This window comes from Tachypleus tridentatus, chromosome 13, assembly GCF_004210375.1.
Source record: "Tachypleus tridentatus isolate NWPU-2018 chromosome 13, ASM421037v1, whole genome shotgun sequence".
In the NCBI taxonomy this organism is placed as follows: domain Eukaryota; kingdom Metazoa; phylum Arthropoda; class Merostomata; order Xiphosura; family Limulidae; genus Tachypleus; species Tachypleus tridentatus.
In genome coordinates this window covers 124,334,559-124,356,198 of record NC_134837.1, presented here as the reverse complement: position 1 = coordinate 124,356,198, position 21,640 = coordinate 124,334,559, and the positions used below count along the sequence as shown (strand labels likewise).

At 33.6% G+C, this 21,640-nt stretch overlaps 1 protein-coding gene across 1 annotated transcript; it reads right to left on the bottom strand.

The window, feature by feature from the left end:
• Positions 1 to 2,241: 2,241 nt before the first annotated feature.
• Positions 2,242 to 20,415, bottom strand: LOC143238029 (ribosome production factor 1). Its single transcript, XM_076477921.1, has 9 exons — positions 20,231 to 20,415; positions 18,727 to 18,783; positions 18,042 to 18,122; positions 13,831 to 13,926; positions 13,131 to 13,284; positions 11,967 to 12,049; positions 10,986 to 11,164; positions 9,946 to 10,072; positions 2,242 to 3,336 (listed from the first exon to the last, which is right to left on the bottom strand). Exons 1-9 carry the CDS (start codon positions 20,387 to 20,389, stop codon positions 3,295 to 3,297), a joined length of 978 nt encoding a protein of 325 aa, XP_076334036.1. The 5' UTR covers positions 20,390 to 20,415; the 3' UTR covers positions 2,242 to 3,294.
• Between the last annotated feature and the right edge of the window lie 1,225 nt (positions 20,416 to 21,640).

Sequence of the window (21,640 nt, the reverse complement as noted above, 5' to 3'; positions counted from 1 at the left end):
CATAACCACAGAAAACACCCAGATACTAAGTAGGGAAACAAACAAAACAAATGCAAAATCAAAGAAGCCATACTTGTACAACAACTAAAACCAACACTAAACTAATATAAAGGATCACCTTTATACCTATACTAATTAATAACCTAACATCAACCTACAACACCCTCTACCGTCCTGTACCTGTTTATACTCTCGTTTATAAGATGTGTCTGGCAATGGTCACATTCAAACTCTCTCTTTCTTAACCTGAAGATGACCTAGGAAGGTCAAAATGTTGTTCTCTCCTTATCAATAAAAGTGTTAATACCCATACCAGCTGTTCTAAGATACGAACCTAAGCTTTTATTATAATGTGCCATCGTACTAAGAAAGCAGAGCATGTGTAAGGAGTTGAATTAAAATGATCTCCTTTACCCATTCTGCAAGTTCCTTTACATGCATCTCACCAAGTCCAAAGTTTTCTGTTCTTATAAACAGACCCCTAATTAACACTCACAGATTTAGCTTCATAATTTATCAGTCATTTAAACCTAAAACTACCACCACTCACACCATTTGAATGTTATTTGAAGAGAAACACACCAGTTATGTAATCTTACTTTTAAGGACTTTCTTGCAGGAAAAGAAAAAGTTGATTTGTGACTAATACATCTCAAAACCACCCTAACCATCTGCATGTGATAAAACCTAAATATATAGTGGGTAAAGCATTATGCACTCTGTATATTCCCCTCACATAAAGGAGTTAAAAAATATCATGTTTGGTGTATTTTACTGATGAAAGCAATTTATTTTTACTCTTCCAGTTACTAACAACAACGTTTGTTCTGTTGTGTATAACAATATAACAAAATTAATTTGGGTATCACACTAGATGTATGTATAAGGGAGTTCATATGCTTAGAAAACTAATTTCAGTGCAAGTTCCAAATGGATATACCCACAATATTTCTTGATACCCTATGTTTGGAGTATAATTGAAACAAATTATATATTTCCCACATTGATTTTAACCCTTTCGGCACAGTTAGCGACCACAGTCGACTTGATGGCTCAGCGTGGCAGGCGATCTTCGTCAACAAGATGTAAACAACATACCCTCGTGGCTAATTATCATAATCACACAGGCCTGTAGACCCACTTGAGGCTAGAACCACGTGTATTCATTGTTTTCTTGGGATTCCCAGCACGTATTTAAATTGGAGGTCATGTGATTTTTGTTTTCTAGCCTGTTCATTGTTTTAGAAGATGCCTTCTTGCATATTCTGTTGATACTTGTGACGTTGTTACAATGCCAAAAGGAAAAGCTTATACCACTAAAGAAGTAATCGATATTATTTGTAACGATGAAGAGAGTGACAAAGAGTTTGAGCCAGATGATAATGAAAGCTTACTTGTAACGGATGAGAGTGATAATGAAGACATTCGTGGCCTGGAACCTGCCCCCGCTTTAGGTAAGCACATGGTGTAGTTAGGGTCATATAACTTATTGCATAAACTGACTGACCAAGGCTAGTTCTTGTTAATGGATATATAATATATTGCGCAGACTGCAAGACCAACGGTGAAAACCCAGTATCTCCAAGACTATTCAGAGAGCAATTATTCAAAATTTGCTGGATGGATATATCACCAAAGCCAAATGAAAAGGAAGAACAAGTACTGATAAAGGTCAGCGCTTGGTGGAAAGACATAGTATTGAACAATATGAGGACAACAAACACAAACCTGATTGTACTGTTTGCAGCGATAAATACACAGGTGGATGGAAAAGAAAGCATAGTTATTTCTGCAAACAGTGCAATCTCCCATGTGCTTTTTACCATGCCATGAGGTATATCATACCCACAAAGACTATCAATGGGCTGCTACACAAATTGTATACAATTTATAATAAATTATTGTGCTTTACATGGTACTTTTTTGTTGTGTATCAGGGTGTCTTATGTATTAAATTTAACATATATAGTATTGGGTACAATCACTGACAATTTTGTTGAGTTATTGCTGAGATATCATGCTTTTAGTACTGATACCGTAAGTAGTTGAAGTATCAAAAATATATATTCAGCGCCATGCCAAACATTCTAATTTTTATTCAGTGCTAAAAGGGTTAAGACTCTAATCTTTTTATTTACTCAAAGTAATTGTCTTGAAATTACTCAACAGTGAGGAGAACACGATTATGGCGAAATGTTATTTTGGATATTTTTATGTGTGGGACAATCAGCTAATAACAAATTTTCAAAACATAATTGTTTATTAATCACAACAAAGGCTAAATTCACACTTAAAATTTTTGCATTTGTGTTATTGGTTCAAAATTAAATTTTTCTTCTTGGAACATGTTACTTTTAACACTTCATACCTGTTTATTTCCTTAGTTTGCTGGAAAAACTTAACATACTGTATTGATAAGGTCAGTTATACTAAGTAGTTTATACAAAAAACAACAATTTTCATACCTAATTTGGTACTAATACACTGGTAGCTGATTTTATCACTTACATCTGGAATTATATTTGGGTGTGTTGACTTTTCATAAGCTTTTCTATCTCTTTCTTTGTGAACCACCACAATGTTACATTTAACCTTCCGTTAGTTTTTTCATCAGCTCTCATGATGTTACATTTAACCTTCTGTTAGTTTCTTTATCATCTCTCAGGATGTTACATTTAACCTTCTGTTAGTTTCTTTACCATCTCTCAAGATGTTACATTTAACCTTCTGTTAGTTTCTTTATCATCTCTCAGGATGTTACATTTAACTTTGTTAGTTTATCATCTCTCAGGATGTTACATTTAACTTTCTGTTAGTTTCTTTATTATCTCTCAGGATGTTACATTTAACCTTCTGTTAGTTTCTTTATCATCTCTCAGGATGTTACATTTAACCTTCTGTTAGTTTCTTCATCAGCTCTTATGATGTTATAATTTTATTCAGCTTAAACTCAACCTTTTCAAGTTTTATTTATAGTTAGCTTTATTACACCTTAATTGATGCATTGTTGAAAATTATTTATAAATTATAGTTCACTATTAAGATTGCTTGAATTGTTGAATTTACATGTGGATTAAGGATTTACGTAAATATCCTAAGTTGTATCAGTTTGTTAAGATATTACCAAGAGTGCCCACTGAATGTAATCTAATTACTTTAGATTTTGTTTACTGGTTTATAATAATAATTATTTCAAGTGTATTGTAATATTTTCATCTTCTAGAATAACTTAGTTTATTTTTTTGATGAGCTATAAAAAATGATACAAGATGTAAAAAAGCCATCCATCTTCTATTATAGAAAAAAACGTCGTCTGCTGGTCTCCATTTCATGACGCTGTAATAAAAATAAAACACAAGCTTGTTGTGAAGCAACAAACAGAAAGAACACTTAAAAACCACAAAGTTATAGAAAGTAAAAACGTATTTTTACTGTCACTGTATGCTTCACTTTGCAAAAAATTCTACTTTAGAAAGTAAATCTCTACAGATTCAGTTTTGTCAGTGCTTTCACAGGCCATTATCACATCTATCCCTTAAAATACAAACACAGTGAGAGATCAGGCTTATGTCTTTCACTGCTTCTACAAGTAAACTATAATAAAACATAAGTTAAAAGAACAGTGAATTTTAATACGAGATCGTAATATAAAGTCATGATTTTCCTATAATAAAAATGTACTTCCTATAGGTACTTACCTCTTTTCACAATTTTAGTTATTTACATCTGGTGCTGCTCTCTGTGTACAGCCTTTTGTTACATATGCCATAAGCCTTCCAAACACCCCTGTTCCAGCATGTTTCTCACATAAATCACTAATAGGAGCACAGTTCATTCATGTGATGCATGTAGCTCCCTCTATATACCTCTACCAAACGATCACTTTGAAGTTTAGCAGATGACAGAAGCACTAGAATTCTGTGGGAAGGAAGGGTATGAAGTGCTAGAAGAGGGAAGTACCTGTTGAAAATACCTTTTTATTATAGGAAAATTATAACTTCTAATATGGTGCTTCCCTCTTTTCACAAGATTAGCTAGAGCCCAACATTGACTAGGAGGAGGTATCAGTACAACAAAAGAACAGATGTAACCTCCCAAATGAATATAAAGGATACCTCCATATAAGAGACAGTCTTATGATGCAGAGTGGTTAGGGTAAGGTAAGTCAACTACATCCAAAACTAATTGTGGGATATCAATATCTGAGAGAGGGAAGGATGAGGATCATACCGATTTCACCTCAAACCCAAGAACCAGGAAATTGAAAACCTCACCAATTCCTGGATATGATGCAGGATTAGTTCTGAGCTATTCATCTATGAATTTGAAACTTGGTATGGAAAGGATGTCTATTACATGCAATCATCTTTCCTAACTGTTAAACGTACCAGAATCATCAAAATGGTAACAACATCCCCATAAAAAGAAAGAATGAAAGATAGCCAAGGACAGAACTGGGACAATCCCACATACCATTGTAATCCACAACACAGATGGAAAAAATCAAGGGAAGATAGACAGACCTGTATGAAAACTTGTGTTGATTGGTTCACCCCACATCCAAAAACAGGACATTGCTCCCAACTGAAGGTATGAACTGCATTTTCAACAGCTAAGCTCCAGTGTTTGTGTAAATTGTATTAGGAAGCCACATCATCCAGAAAGAAGCAAATCATTGCCCTTATCTCAACTGAGTGGTAATAACCATATTTTAGTGGAACCCATTCAGGAGGATGTTTCCATGGTCAACCATCCAAGCAACTTGTAACTGGTTAGTGGTAAGGAATCCCATACTTCATCAGAAAAAGAGGGAAATGAAAATTTATTGGAGAGTCTGGAGTAACATTATCATCTGAGAGAGTGCAATGGATGATCATGAAACCCTACTGTGAAAAACAGACCATATCGATTTATTAAAAACTTATTTATTAAGTTATTTCCTTTTGCTTTATCCATGCAATCCATGGGTGGTACTTTCTGGAATGAGCATACTTACAAAGCAAATCATCACAAAGTTATTCAATTAAAAGCAATCTAGTGAAACACCCCATTTCACAGGTGAATGTGCAGAACAATGGAAAGTAAACACTAATCAACATGACATACAGTGGGGATTTAGTGTTAAAAATACTTGGCCAGATACCACTCACCACATAACAGGATCCATGTAAAAAATGGATCACAAATGGGTCCCAGAAAGAAAATAAAGTATCAGGAAAGGCAAATCAATGTCTAAAATACAGCTACAGATGGAGAGCATAAATCTGAAGAATTCGAAACCATGATATGATGGAAATAACAACAGATAAATGTGTTAGGGTTGACCCACATGCATGAATTTGGGATTTCCTTCAAAAGGCCAACAAAGATGAGAAGCAAGGGAAAAGTTAGGTGTCATATTCAATGAGTGTAGACAACAAACAGTAAGAAGAGGACAAGGAATAAAAAGTCAGCTGGATCAAAAGACAAACCCAACTGGTAAGGGTACAGAGAGAAAAATCCCTGGAAGAAGAAGGTTGCCATGGGAGAAAGAGACAAGTACAGGAACCACATAAGGAAGCCATGCAAGCATTATAATAATGAAAGGAATGCACAGGATATGGAAGTCTATTAAGATACATACTGGAGTAGACATGAGAAAAGAAAAAAGAGAAGTTAACCCCACAAGCCATTGAGGTTTTGAGGAGGAAGAAACAATTTGAATAAAGGAGAAAATAGGTTTGTTGGTAGAGTGTTAGTGTAATGTTGATGATGAATAAGTTGGACCACCAATATCCACAGGTCAAAACAAGAGGGAAATACATCTCAGGAGACAGGTAAAACAAAGAATACAAGGAAATAGGTTGAAACAGAGGTTAAGAAAGGGAATGGACTATCACATTAACATACCAATCCAGAATAGTGGGTTTTCTAGGAAGTTGAAGAATCTGGAAGGAATGACAAGAGAAAAAATCCTGTAGTAATTGGACAAATGGAAGAGATGTGGATAAGAATGTCTAGTAACCTGAAACTAAGGAAATGAAAGAACACTAGTTGAAAAGCCATATGAGGAATTTGAAAACACCAGATAAAGTTGGATGAGCAGTAGGAAGTCCACGAGCGAGGGTCCACATGCAAAGACCTTTCATATACTCTGATACATAATCATGGAGGAAGGACAGATGGATCAAGCCAAATGAAAGGCAACATGATGAAAGAAACCAGATCTCCTTATCAAGGACCAGACAAAAGGTAAGAATGAAGACAAAAGATGTGAAGTGCATGATGCAGAACCAATGACTGGGTTAATGAAGGAGGATGGGAAACAAGAGAAATGGAATAGGAGGAAATAATCAGAGTCAGAGTAAATGAGGAAACCATTAATGAGCCAGCCAGTCAGAAGTGACCAGAAGGAGCTGGCACTGAATGGTATGAATAAGGAAATATGTGGGACCAATCCTGGCTGAAGGCATCTATAGCTAAAGCCTGAGGATGAGGTACTAGGGATCTAAAGAGGGTAACAGGAATTGAGAGCAGTGACAAAAGCACCTATGTGAAGAAAACCCCACATATAGCAAAGCCATCTGAAAACAAAAGAAAGAAGGAACCACTCTGACAGGAAATCATACAGTGGTGGAAGAGATGATGTGCTCTGAGGTTGAAAGCACTTGAGACATTACATGCAATAAAATAAATACACTGCAGGAGATTCAAAGCATGAAATAAAGGGGTCTCGACCAGATGCTACCTTGGTGACTGATATAGACTACCACTGTTAAGTTGTCAGAATGGATCCTCATTAGGCAATGTCTGAAAATGAGAAAAAAGTGAATCAAAACACAATAAACAGTCAGGAGTTCAAGGATGTCAATACGAAAAGGTTGTTTGTGGACAGACCAATAACCCAAAGTTTACTGGTGGTAGATCCACACACCACAGATATGAAAGGATGCATCCATAAAAAAATGTAAACCCAGATGGGGAAAAGGAAGTAGTACATCCACTAGTGTACGAGTCTTCTCCAGTTAACAACAGGAGTCTGCTACAAGGGAAGGAGAAATCATAATGGGAGCATTGAATAGGTTTCTAGCAAGGTTGTATTGAGCATGTAGTTTATTAAAGGGAGTGTATGTGTGCACAGCTGAGTCAGGTTAGAGATGTCATAGGAGACCATATTACCAAATGTGACAGAAACCCATTTGCAAAAAGTGAGGGAGCAGACAGGATGTGGCAAACTGACATTACCACAAAATGAACCCGGAGAGGAGCAGGTTGGATCTGACTGAGGTGAGCATTAAAAAGGGCACTGAAATGCATAAGGTATTGGGTAGGACATAAGAATGGCTTCTACAATCTGATCAATCAGACCACCTGAGCAGCTTGAAGAAGGAGTTGACGAGCATGACTGGCCGACTAATGTCCAGAATGGGATGAAAATAGCCATTCATCCATGTAGAAATAGAAATATGGGAGGTGAACAAAATGATTGAAACATAACAAATCAATGTCAGGCCTGCAGGCCCCAGTCTTTGTGGGAACGACAAATATAGAAGTAAGGGATGTGGAACAGGTTAGATAGTCTATGGGGGTGAGGAGGTCGTGTATTGCCTCATAGATGTTGGCAAGCTATGGGATCCTGAAAAGAAGAAGAGGATAAGGTACCTGGGGTAAGAAATAGAATTTTGAGTCCTTCTGACAAAAGTTGAAGAACCTAAACATCAGTGGTGAAAGGATGCCACCAATGAATGAAAATTTCAAGTTGAGCTCCCACTGCATCTGAAACTGCCATGTAGTCACTGGAATTGTCAGAAGAGTATCTTTAGTCACTGAGAAAAATGACTAATCATGGCACCTAAAGAAGGAGGGACAAGTAATGGTTGGAAAGGGAAAGGGCAGGAAGCCAACTCAGTGTCACACTCGACTCTGACTATGATAAAAAGGGGAGCAGATGTGAAAGAGTAGATCAATGTTGAGCAGATGTCATCTAAGATGCCAAGGACTCCAAGTCCATATCAAAATTGAAATGCTTTAAAAACAGTCATACGGAAATTACAAAAAGAATGAGAAGGTAAATGGGTTTGAGATATCATGGCCCACAAAAGTCCCAACAACATGAGAAACCACATTAGCAAAGACACAGCTGAAGATGACAAATGAGCTAATGTGGAGGTGAAATTACCAGAAAATCCCTCATGATTTCTGTGAAGAGCCTCAGACAGAAAATGGATAGTGGAAAATTTATGCAAAAGAGACATGAGGGTAAGACATAGGGGGGAACATTGGGCATGGAGAAGACTAATGGGGATTGGGAACATGCTCCACAAACAGGTAAAACTGAACCCAATACTTCTTGGTTGAGACATGGACATCCAGCCCTATGAAATGCCAAGGCATAACTGATTAGAAGCACACAGGGGACAAGACACACTAACACCATTGCCTAACTCAGAGGCAAACAAGTCAGCATAAATATGAATATCAGGAAATGAGGGGAAAACCAAAAAGGTTTGGAAAGAATAACCATACAATAATGAAGGACTCAGGACACTAGAAACAAATGCAAAAGAAGTTAAAAAACAAAAAACGTGGAAGGCCAAACAGAACCCTCATGAAATGTAAATTTAGGTATAAATGGGTGATCAAAGTTCTCGTTAGCCTGCCCAAGTTCAACGTCTTCAGGAAGAAGTGGGGCAAGTTCTAGAGATAAAGGTGGACCCATCTAACATTCATTTTTCCCGTTAAGAAAGGCCAATAAATCTCTCAGCAGGTCACCAATACCCTATTTTAAAGTGTTTGCCAAAAGTCAGACATCCAAAATGGTGTCATTAACTTTGGGATTCATGTTATACCAGTCAAAAAAAGCAACTGGAATGAATATAAATGACCAGAAGGATAAGTGCATTGGATGTCATTATATTTCTCAAGTATATTAAAATAAAACCACTTCAATAACTGAGGCAATTTAAAGCAGTAATCAAGACAAAAAAGAAAGGCATCTGACTGCAAACACTGCCAAACAAGAGGTGACAATTTGGTAGAGGCACATGCATCACAATAATGTACAATGCTTCTATTGGTGGAGTAGTGAGAAATGCATTGGAACCATTTGATTCCAATGAGGGGAAAGGTGGTGCCGAAAGCTTTTGACATACATAATAAAAAATCAATTGTCTACAGAGGGCAACACCAAACAGGAAGAGCTAATCTTGTGAGTAAAAGAAAGTACCCTATTCAAATCCACAATAATTTGTTAGAGCTCTGGACAGTTCTTACCTCTATGAAGCTCATATAAAGAGGAACTCCTTAAAAACAACATTTAATCTCATTTAGTTATAATACTATCAATGATCTGTTCAGCTTTTTATAACAACTGAAATCCATACAACACACGTTTGCTGACAACCTTCTTGTGTTACCCCTTTTGTAGTTAAATACTTTGACTTGCAAATTGGTTACCAGTGTCTGGATTACAACACAATGATATGGCCATATACTATATCCACAAATTCCTTACACAACATATTTAGTACTCTGTTATCTTTGTACTGGTTTCAAGTTGAAAGTAACAGTTCACATACATGTATAAATATATACTGCTTAATTTACAATCTAATTGTAACTGTTATTCAGATTACACACTATAGTGTTAGATTTTGTTTTATGGTTTTAAAGTTTTCGTACCCTCACTGTTACCTTTGTTATATGTTATCAATACCTTTTAAACCAGTGGCACTACCTGCAGAGGATATTTATTCAAAATGACATTTCTTTTATTTTGAAGGTGCTAAGGCTGATTTTTCAACTTCCAACTATTAGTTTCCACATGACAGTTTGTCTACATACTATATCAACAATCCAATTAATTCCATAAAATATACAGTTATATGATCATGTGGGTCTGTAATAAACCATACTTATTAAGGTACATAAAAGTTCAATAAAGTTTTAAACTTATTTCAACCTTACCTTCAATACCCATTCATACTCTCCAAACTTTGAATCGAAGGTGCCTTTCTGGAGAGATCGAAGTTTAAGTGTGAACTTTGGTCCAATTTCTTGTATTGCTGCACATTTTTCATTTTTAAATTCATATCTAAAAAACAATACAATAATATTATCATTTCAAAATAAAACTTTTGAGGATAATAAGTCAACTGACAAAAAAATCCAACACTAGGTGGAATGTTTTTAATATTAATCATAAATAAAATAACGACCTATGTCTCCAGGATGTAACTTTATCAGCTCAATATTTTGCTATTACAAATTCATCAAAACCTATAAATTTTCGACTAGTTCACTAATCCAGTTTAATCTAAGTATGAGAGACAGTGGTCGTTATTTTATTTATTTTTATAAAAAATACTGTAATAAACTCCAGTTTTCGTTAAACAAAGTTAAGACAAATGAGGCTTTTAACATTGTTCATTAGCTCTTATTATTTTACACTCAAACAATTAAATCACCTGAACAACACTAACATAGAAACTAAAATCTGAGTGACTACTTCAAGGTTATGTCTTTAATTAGACTTATAATACTGAAAAAGTTTACTACTCTCAATCATGTAGATTTTGGACCACAAAATATTAAGTGCTTTTTGTGGTTAGAGAAGAACTGTTTTTTGTTTTTAATACAATGATTAATATATTATTTGTGAGACAAAACAACATGTTTGAACTATTTCAATTACTTTGATAACTTTAATAACTTGTTTTACAGTGTATAAGCTTTTCAAACATCTTAAAAGAATTTTGTTCATTTTAAATTATATTAAGTTCAAATCTGTAATAAGTTTACAAAACATTTACGACAAAGAAAAGACATGAAGCAGGAACGTGATAACACATTGCCATCATAAGAGCAATGGAAAAAATTAAAATGACTAATCAGCTGTGTTTTAAGAATAATAATATTATCTAAATCCAATTTTTAAACTATTTTATAATTACTTATTTTTACATTAAACACTGTATTTTATAAGCTCCAAAATAATTAAGCTCTACCTGTGATGCCTAAAGAATATATAATCACGTTGGTTGTGAAACGTGACAACTCGACGTCCACGAAATTGAGGCTCATAATGAAAGATGGACGCTAACATACGAGCAACGGTATGACCAAGTCGGGTATTAAAATTGTTTAGAATGACTTCTGGACGGTGCTCGCTCCAAGTGGCACGATGCTGTTGTTTTATAACCAAGAAAGACAGACTAAGAAAGTTAGCTATAGAAATTATCTGACAAATAAAAACCTAACTTGAACAATTAGTTCATAAGTGCATGATACAGCTGACAAAATAATGTTCCAAAATTATGTGTATATATATATATATATATATATATATATTTTAAACATTTAAGTATGCAATGGCCAACCAAAATGTTTAGTGTGAATCTATAACATAAATCTGATACAACTGAGAAATTAACATTGAAACCTAATAACATGGAAACAACTTTTAAGAAAATAAAAGTATTTCAGGATGTCCCTCGGGTACCCAAGGATGACAAGATACTATCAAAACTTTGTACATTTTTACTTTGCCAAATCAAGACATCTCTAAACTTTTTATCAATTAGACTAATTAGTTTCACCTAATATAACTGGTTAATCAAAATTAGTTTTTGTGAATATTACTATTTTTAACAATTCCAATTATGCAAGTAATCTAAATATTGCCATTTTGATCACACATTATTATTTCTGATTAATTCAAGGTTGTACAGCTTAATGAATTAGCATCATAACTCATAAAAATGAACTAACTGAAAACTAATGGTTCCAATTACTCCAACTATTCAAATCTCGTTGATTACTTAAATATAATTAGTTATGGAACCCAACAATTAATCAATCAGCAAATTTCACTTATCAACCAGCTCTGTCTTATAATTTAGTTTTAAGCTGTATGTCTACAATTCTAAGGAATTAATGTAAATATCTTTTATGCATTAATCTGAAAGTAAAATTAAGAAGAAACTCACCTTAACTTCTTGACACAGTTTCACATTACTTATCTTGAAATGAGCCGTTGGCCCCTCAGGAAGATGTATTAATAACATTCCATCTAGAGCAATGTTAAGTCACTTTCTAATATACTAATTAAAATGTTTGCTTTTTCAGTAAGAATTATTTAAAATTTTGCAAATTGATTCACTGGTAAAATTATTTATTTTATAAATTAAAAACTAGCATCTCATGTAAATCTGATATATGCTTTATTTTATCAACTATACAAGATGTGGTGATTACATCAAAATTAAGCTGTGTTTAAAACATAGTAAATATATTAAAATTCTTTTTTAAATAAAGACTTGGTCTATGTTTCAAGTTACAAATACTTAAAGAACTGATTGGAAAATCAGTGATGACGAGAAACCCACTTGTTGAGAAATTTATATGCAAAAACGGCTCGTTTGGGCTGAGAAAACACTTTCAATCAATTTTAAACTATTTAAAAACATGGTCAATGTGTCAAATTAAACTGTATAAAGACTTGGTCAGTGCGTCAAATTAAACTGTATAAAGACTTGGTCAGTGCATCAAATTACACTGTATAAAGACTTGATCAATGTGTTAAATTGAACTGTATAAAGGCTTGATCAATGTGTCAAATTGAACTATATAAAGGCTTGATCAATGTGTCAAATTGAACTGTATAAAGGCTTGATCAATGTGTCAAATTGAACTGTATAAAGGCTTGATCAATGTGTCAAATTGAACTGTATAAAGGCTTGATCAATGTGTCAAATTGAACTGTATAAAGACTTGATCAATGTGTCAAATTGAACTGTATAAAGACTTGATCAATGTGTCAAATTGAACTGTATAAAGACTTGATCAATGTGTCAAATTGAACTGTATAAAGGCTTGATCAATGTGTCAAATTGAAATGTATAAACGCTTGATCAATGTGTCAAATTGAACTGTATAAAGGCTTGATCAATGTGTCAAATTGAACTGTATAAAGGCTTGATCAATGTGTCAAATTGAACTGTATAAAGGCTTGATCAATGTGTCAAATTAAACTGTATAAACACTTGGTCAGTGTATCAAAATATTCATATGCTGATTAAGTGTATTTGCTAATTAAAATAAAAGTTTACATATATAAATGATAAACATAAAAGGAAGCTGCAAATGGATACTAGGATGTCTTCTGTCTTCGTTTATTACAACAATGTCTGAAAATTCTCGTTCTATAGCATCCTTAACCATCTTTTTGACACTTGTTCTGTTTCTCCACCGAAACTCAGCATTTGGAATGGTTTGTTTAAACTCTCTACAAAAACGAATTGTTCTCTGAAATCAGAAAGACTCAAGTTCAGAGTGCTTGAAACTTAGGATAACAAAAGTTATGTAACAAAACAAGTTTATTAGAACTTTAAGAATATAAAATATTGATCACAGAAATGCATCAGATTCTGGCTAAAACATCATTCTCAGATTTCAGATTCCTCCATGAATAAATAGAGAAAGTTAAGTTTTTAATGTTCCTCTCCAAACCTATGGATTATCTTGTGATCACTGGTATTTTAAAAAACAAAAGGTAATGATTTGGAGGAAAATAAATCTGTTTGCCAAAAAATAATCCTGAGATGTAGATAGATTGTTTCCATAAGTAAGAAGTATCAACTTTTCTTGTGTTCACTTTTTTTTCTTTACACAGATCAAACAATAGGACAAAACATTAAAAATCTTTCTAACAGATTCTTGAAAAAAATCACATAATTGTTTTTTCAAAGAGGTATTAAGAGGTAATATGTTTAAGACTGGATTTTAACACTTTTTTTTTCAAACATTTCAAATTTTTATTTGACATAAAATGTTTACCAACATGAGACTTACAGTGTGAGGGTTGTCACTTGAAGTTACCAAAACTTTTGGTATGTAACCTCTGTTGAAATATGTAGCCATCTCATCTGTGGCTTCATCAAACTGTACCTAGAGAGAAAATATATATGTACTTTAAGATCTACTGATTAACATTTGTATAAAAACCAATGAAACATTCTACATAAATATATTAAATCTTGTGAAATTAATACCCAAGAGAAACTAAAAATAAATCAACATTAGCAGTACCTAGAACTTATGAATGAAACACAAAAACCTTGTATTTCTTATAAATATACTTACCACTTTCCACAAAACACACACAAAATACTAACAGTGAACACAATAGTATTTGCAGTCAAATGTTCTCAGAAATGACACATTTTTCACCTAAACTCATGTGTATTTAATCATATTTTTTATATTTTTTTCTAATATACAGTCATTATGATTTCACAGCACAGTTTATAGACTATCCCATGCACTCACTATTACATAAATTACGGTTTATTTTAATGCTACTACAAACAAAGATGGTAGTTAATGTATGTATATATATACAAAATGGTTTACAGCTTTTTGTAACTTTTATTATATATTCTACTGTTATAGAAACTGTTGACAAAAGCAATATAATAACACTCTTGCATTAATTCAAATTTATTTATTACTAAGAGTTTGTGAAGTAAGTTGCAATACTCATTACAGGATGAAATATAATGGGGCTATATGGCTCTTTCAGGGAAAAAAATTAGAGCCATTTGATTTAAATTTAATAATCTCTTTAAAAAATCAAAATCCATGTTTGTCTTGCTTTAATCAATTGTAGCAGATACATTAACCACTGAAACTTCATATGAATACAAGATTATGATCATTTCATTTCTGATAATGGTTGTGTTTAAGTGAAAATGCTGTAAACCAACATATATACAAGTCAGTTTCAGCTACTTGTTACATGATTAAATGTTAACAGTTCAAATTAACTCAATATACACAATACTGAATAGTTCCAACTGTTAAAAAACAGTCACTACCACTCTCCATTTTAACTTCTTGTACTCCATGTTTATCTTGTAAACCTCATATTACTTGAATATGCTCCTTGTATCTGGCTCTATTCATTCACCAACTCTTTACAGTGCTTGGAGATTTTAATGATAATCTGGACACTAAAACAACTTTCACAATCAACAGTATGGATGGTGCAGTAACTGCAATAACAGCTAACTTTAACAAGTGTGGTTATTTTTCCTTGCAAGTTAAATTAATCAATACCAGTGGCACATTGAACTTGTCTCTTGTGTAACTAGCACTCCATTCTTGTTTTCTCTGGACCTACTCTCATCATGCTTATGTCCTTTTGAACTTCCAAAGTGGTTAATCAGTGTCTCAATTCTGTTATAACCCAAATCTGAAAGATCATTCTTTCGCAGAAGTGCAGCTGCTCTCACTCCAACTACGTCCATTACATACATAATCTGAATTCTGTGCGAACACTTTTAATTGCATTTTTTTCACAAGTTTCTTTATAAATATAAATGTACTTTAATGGTTCTTGTACCCCTGGAAATAACATGATTCTCTTCATACACAAGCCCACTCTCTTCTTCAATTAGATGATGTCAAGAGAAGACTGATGTTCATCCTGTTCTTCAATATCTTTGACACTTCTTCAGTGATCTTGCACTGTGATCAGTATTTGTCTGAACTAAAGATACATCCAAGTCCTTTTTATGAAAAATCAGGCACAACTCAAGTGATAATAGGCAGTATATCTTTCAGCATGTATTTGGTATCTTGTAGATGGAAATCCACCTTTATGTAATTCCTTTACCTTGATGTCGTACTCTTCTAGCAGCTGATGTGTTTATTTCAACTTGTCACATCTATTTACTGAAACCTTAAATCTCTCAATACTCCTTGCAATTGGTCTTGACAAATCCTGAGCACTGGATCACCATGGCACCTAGTATTTTCTTTCACTTTATTCATGTGTAGGACTGTGTTAAATATAAATTGAATCTAGAATAGTTCTAAACTCTTAGAAGTCTAGAACAATTTTTGTATTCTATGAATCCTAAACCAAACTTTGTTTCAAGGATTTTAATGGTGGATTCAACACTTCTTCAGGAATGAAGTGATCAGTCACACAATACATTAATAATTGTGTACCATTTTGTTTTTATTCTTTTTCTCAATGCAACCAATTTGTACATATATTTAGACGTGACCAATGGTATTTAGTTCAAATACTATAAGTGGTTATTGATATAGTGTGATTATTATATATGCAAAAACGGTTTGTTTGGGTTGAGAAAATATTTTACATAGAAGAGCGAACAACGTTTCGACTTTCTTTGGTCATATACATATTTTCTCTACAAGTGGGTTTTCTCGACATCACTGATTAGTGTGATTATTAGCATGCACTTGTTATTATGAAAGTAAAAAATATACATAACCCCCATTTCTATGTACAAATAGCAGTGAAGTTAGACACACCTAGCTCCTAGATGTAAAAATATATGTCCAGGTCTGCCTTAAGGTAAGGTATCTCCCTAGTAGCCTGTAAGCTGACTGGTGGTAATTTATGTGAATTGCAATGATAATTTAAGACAGAATTTTCATCAGGTTTTTCTTAGAAGCTATCCAGTCATACCTTCTTTTACCTATGTCATTACATTTTCACCATCAATTCCCAACACCTTTCCTTTGAAAGTGGTATCCATCTCTCTTCTAAACTTTACAAAATAGGCTTTGAGACTGTAGCACCTTTCCCATCTCTAACCTTACCATTTTTCCATTGACATGATACTTAGTTCAAATGTTTCTAGATTCAGCACACAAACATATACAAGTTTTTCCATTCTAGTGTCACTACCCTTATCAGTTAACATGCTTGTAATTGGTAAACACTTCAGTTTTTTGTCATGTCATGATTTATCATACAAGTTATTGAAGACAATATTTCACTGGCTGTGTTCAAAGATGCATAAATACCCTTCTTAGACATTTATTTTATCTGTGTTAGGGACACCATGTCTCTATATGAAGAATGTCATACTTTCACATTTAATTAGAGGTAAATCTTTTCATACACTATATTTCTTTATTATTCAAACTTTGTTCTACATGTGTTGGCATAGCTTGTTATACTGCTACACCTATCACACACAGTTTGTGATCCCTTCCTGTGGTATGCATAGTCAATTTGAAGGTCCAAAAATTGCAATATCCTTTTTCAAACAAATCCATATGGATATGTTCAATACACAAATTATAAAACATTTTTTAAATCTGAGTTATAAGTCAGCCAATGAAATTTTGCTAACCAGACACGTTGAAACATTCACTGGTCAAGTTTACTTTCACTTCCCTGGACCGAGGAAAACGAATTGTTTTATGAATTTTTTAGAGCTATTACGTTATTCATATTTCTTACTTCACTTTCTGTCGATATTGATGCAGTTTATGAGTCTGACGTTTCTATTTTTTGTGAATACATGAAGAATATTCTTCTCATTTCCATGATCCCATTCAGTTTTTGAACTTTGTGGAAGTTATTGTTATAGGAAACAACCAGCGAAGTAATTTCATCCAATGAAATAGCTAAACTCTGCATTCTATGATACTGAATAATTATATATTGATATAAGGTAGTAATGGACAAACTGGTATTCATGGGTGCTAACTTAAGTAGTTTAGCATGTTATTGAAAATGCACCAAACAGCTACATTTGCAAATATATTTGGAGATATTAGTGAAAAATATGAGCCACGGTCACAAGGACATATCCTGTTAAAAGGGTATGTGTATCTGTTCAAAAATTTTAGCTTGCATCATCCCCTAGAAGCCTACCCAATGCCTTTTCTAGGAATAAAACTAACGATGTGGAAAAATAATTTTCATACTTTTGTAACCTGACAGTGCCAGTTAATCAGTGGCAAATTGTCAAGTGTCATCACAGTTTTGTTTTTACAACATGGTTCTGCCAATTTTCATTTATATTGAACTTTTAAACAAGACAATTATCCAGCAAAATTATAGAAACATTTGTAGTGCTTCTTAAAAAAATAGTACTACTATTTTGAATTTCAGAATTTTGTGTCAATAATAATAAAAAAATATTTAAAAGGATTTAAAAAATAAAACTGCTCAGTCACAGATACTCAGTCATTCAATTTTACACTTGAATAGCTTTCAATTCATAAACACTTACTTCTTCATCTTGTGGGTCAACCATCGTATCATCAGGTTCTCGAGTGTTTTCAATGGTCCTTGGAACTTTCTTCGGTGGAGCCTTAAAATAAATCAATAAATATAAAGACAAGTATATTATATGGTTTCATTTGGTTATTAATTTTGCATGAAGGGCTATCTGCAATAGCTGTTCATAATTTAGCAATGTAAGACTAGAGTGAAGGCAGCTAGTCATCACCACTCACTGCCAACTCTTGGGCTACTTTTTTGCCAAAGAACAGCAAAATTGACTATTCAATTATAATGTCCTCACAGTTGAAAAATCGAGCACATTTGGTGCAAGAGGGATTCAAACCTGTGACCCTCAGATCACGAGTCGAGCATCTCAATCACCTAGCCATGCAGGGCCATACGGTATGGATCTTCAAAATATTAATAACTTCAACAGCTTATGATTGAATGCAATAATGCCATCAACCACATCACACTTGCTCTATCCATTGCCAATGAGGCCTTTTGATGAGTACCAAGGCTCATTTCACCAAATAGGATACAAAAATGTAGCAGTAGCCAAGATGTTATTTATATCATAAAGATGATTTTAAATAATGAATATTTTAAGATAGTAAACCTTCCAAAACTGTAATTCAAATATATTTAAAAAAAAAAAGACATTTGTTGTTTATAATCATTAAATCACTTACAGCATCTCCAAGAACTTTTGTTTCCTTCTGTCTTTTCTTTCTTGCACTTCTTTTCAGCTGCATAAACATACTAACATTATTATATACACACGAGAAATGCATTAAAATGTTACCAAATATGATATTTCACAGCATTATTCTAATGAAATAATTAGGAATAAGGCAGCATTACCCTAATCTCAGCATTTCTACCTCACTAACATTTGGAAAATTTATTATTAGCATTACTTTTTATTCAAATATTTCATAAACCATAATAATTACAACATATTTGTACATGCATATTTATAACTGAGATGCAGTAAAAAACAACTCAATTACATTTGACAAAACAATGTGAGGAAAGCTGAACTTAAGAGAATTAATATATGGTAATAGAACTTATCAGGCTGTTGCATATGAAATGTTGGATTTCTGAAAGAAAATGTGAAACAAACACATCTTTTTGTTGTTTAATTTATTAACCTAAAATAAGCTCCTTTAGACTCGATACTCTTCTGCCAACAAGATGCAAGTTTATAAATGCCATCTTTAAAGAATTGGACATCCTTTGGTGAAATGAAGTCTTCAAAGTGTAAATGGATCGTCATAGACTGTCGTATAGAATCCATTTCTCATCACAGGTGACAATTTTATGGAGAAATGGGTCATCTGTGTTGTGAGAAAAAGGTAAAGAACAAATTTCAACTTGGTTTGTTTAATGGTTTTCAGTCAATTCATGAAGTACCCATTTATTCATTTTTCACCTTACCAATTGTTTCAAGATGTTGGGAAACTGTTGAATGATAAACATTAAGTTTGTCAGTAAGTTCTATCACAGTTTGATGGGTATCTGATCCAACTAAACCCTTCAATTCTTCTTCATTAATTGCTATCTGAAGGCAGTCCCAAGGCTCATTTTCAAGGCTTATAATACCAAAGTGAAATCTCCTTAACTATTGCTGTGCCAGGCACCTATTAGCTGTGCCATCACCACATGCAAGATTTATATTACGAGCTGCCTGTTGCTGCATTCTGACCAAGGTTGAACTCATACAAGATTATGTGAATATCAATTTTATTCATTGTGACAATATCAATATAAACATGATTCAGTTTCTGAAATAAGAAAAACATAAAGTGAGTTTGAAAATATGACATTTCATATGAAATAGCCTGATAAAAATTTTTAATGTTCCATAATAACCGCTAACTATAATAAAGGTAACATACTGGCATCAATATTGTTAATAAAGAAAAACTCTCTACGCTTAGCATTTCAGCTGAACCTGTGCAGTTCATATGCGATAGTTTTTATTGAAAAATGCTTCACTTCTGGATCACGCATAATTACGTGATCAAACTTACTAACACAACCTACGACTGCTGTTACTCAAAAACCTAGAATGCAGTACACTGTGTCCTAGAAACAAATATCCAATAACGTACAGTGGTAGGCTTACACTAAATGTTTAACCTTACTTTTATTAAACAAAACTTAGCACATAACTTAAATTTTACTTACTTTTTGTTTTTCTTTCTTCAGTTTCATGTATTCAACCATTCTTCTTTTTTTGTTTCTAATTTTTGATATATTTGTTTTTAGTATAGATGAATCCGCCTCTTGAAAGTCTGCATTTTTAACACTTTCCGGCACATTACTATCACATAAGAGAGACGCCATTTTTCTCTCTTTAATAACAGCGTCATCTCATAATTATAACATTAGAGAATTTCTGCAAGTAATTTAAAAATTGTGATTTCTATTAAATTTAATATTTTGTGTAAGATATTGTTTGAAAACAAAATTAGAGCGTTGACTATCATTAATCCTCATATTATATTTCAACGAATCAAGAAACAATATGGAACACAGATCGTCAGTTAGTCATGGAATTTTAATAATACTATTAGTTTTTAATACTTTGATAATAATAAAGTTACATAGTACAACCATAGAAAGTGGTTTTTTTTGCATCTACTCTTGAAACAACGAACACAGTGATTTATTGAATCTTCAGTCTTCATCGAAGCTTATTACAAAAAACAGGATTTAAAGTAGAAAACAACTCATCATGGTCGTTTTTGTGATTATTGGTGTTTAGAATATTAAATCACTATTCTAAAATTATCGTCATTAAACAACAAGAAAAAAATACCAGAAACAAATGTGTATAGTATAATTTAGTGTTTCATTGCTCGTGCTTTTAATACGAGGTCTGTTAAAAAAATACGCGGACTGTTTGAATTGCGCGGCTCCAGTTGGTTCCAGGGGAATCCGCTTGATGTCGCTAGGTTCGCACAGATCAGCTGATTACGACGCCATTTCCTGATTGTAGATATCTTCATTTGTGTATTAGCTACGCGGTTTTAAGTGAAGTGAGATTTTTTTTTGTTTGGCGGATTTCAGAATGAATGACCTGAAGGAGCAACGACTTGCTGTGAAATTTTGTGTTAAACTTGGAAAATCTGCGACTGAAACTTTTGCTATGCTTAACACGGCTTACGGTGATGTTGCTATGAAGCGTACGGCATGTTTCAAGTGGCATGAACGTTTTAAGGATGGTCGACAGTCCATTGAAGATGATGAGCGTCCTGGACGTCTTTCCACGTCAACTGACGACTCACACGTCGACAAAATCAACACCCTGGTGCGGGCAAATCGACGTCTGACTGTCAGGGAGCTTGCTGAAGAGTGTGGGATATCAGTTGGATCTTGTTACGAGATTTTGACCGAAAAATTGAAGATGCACCGCGTTGCTGCGAAATTTGTGCATCAGAACTCGTGAGTTTTTGGCCAAACACCCGATCACTGTTCTTCCCCACCCCCCCTACTCACTTGACCTTGCTCCTTGCGATGTTTTCTTGTTCCCCAAACTCAAAAGACCCTTGAAAGGAAGAAGATTTGAAACGATTCCCGAGATTAAGGCAAATG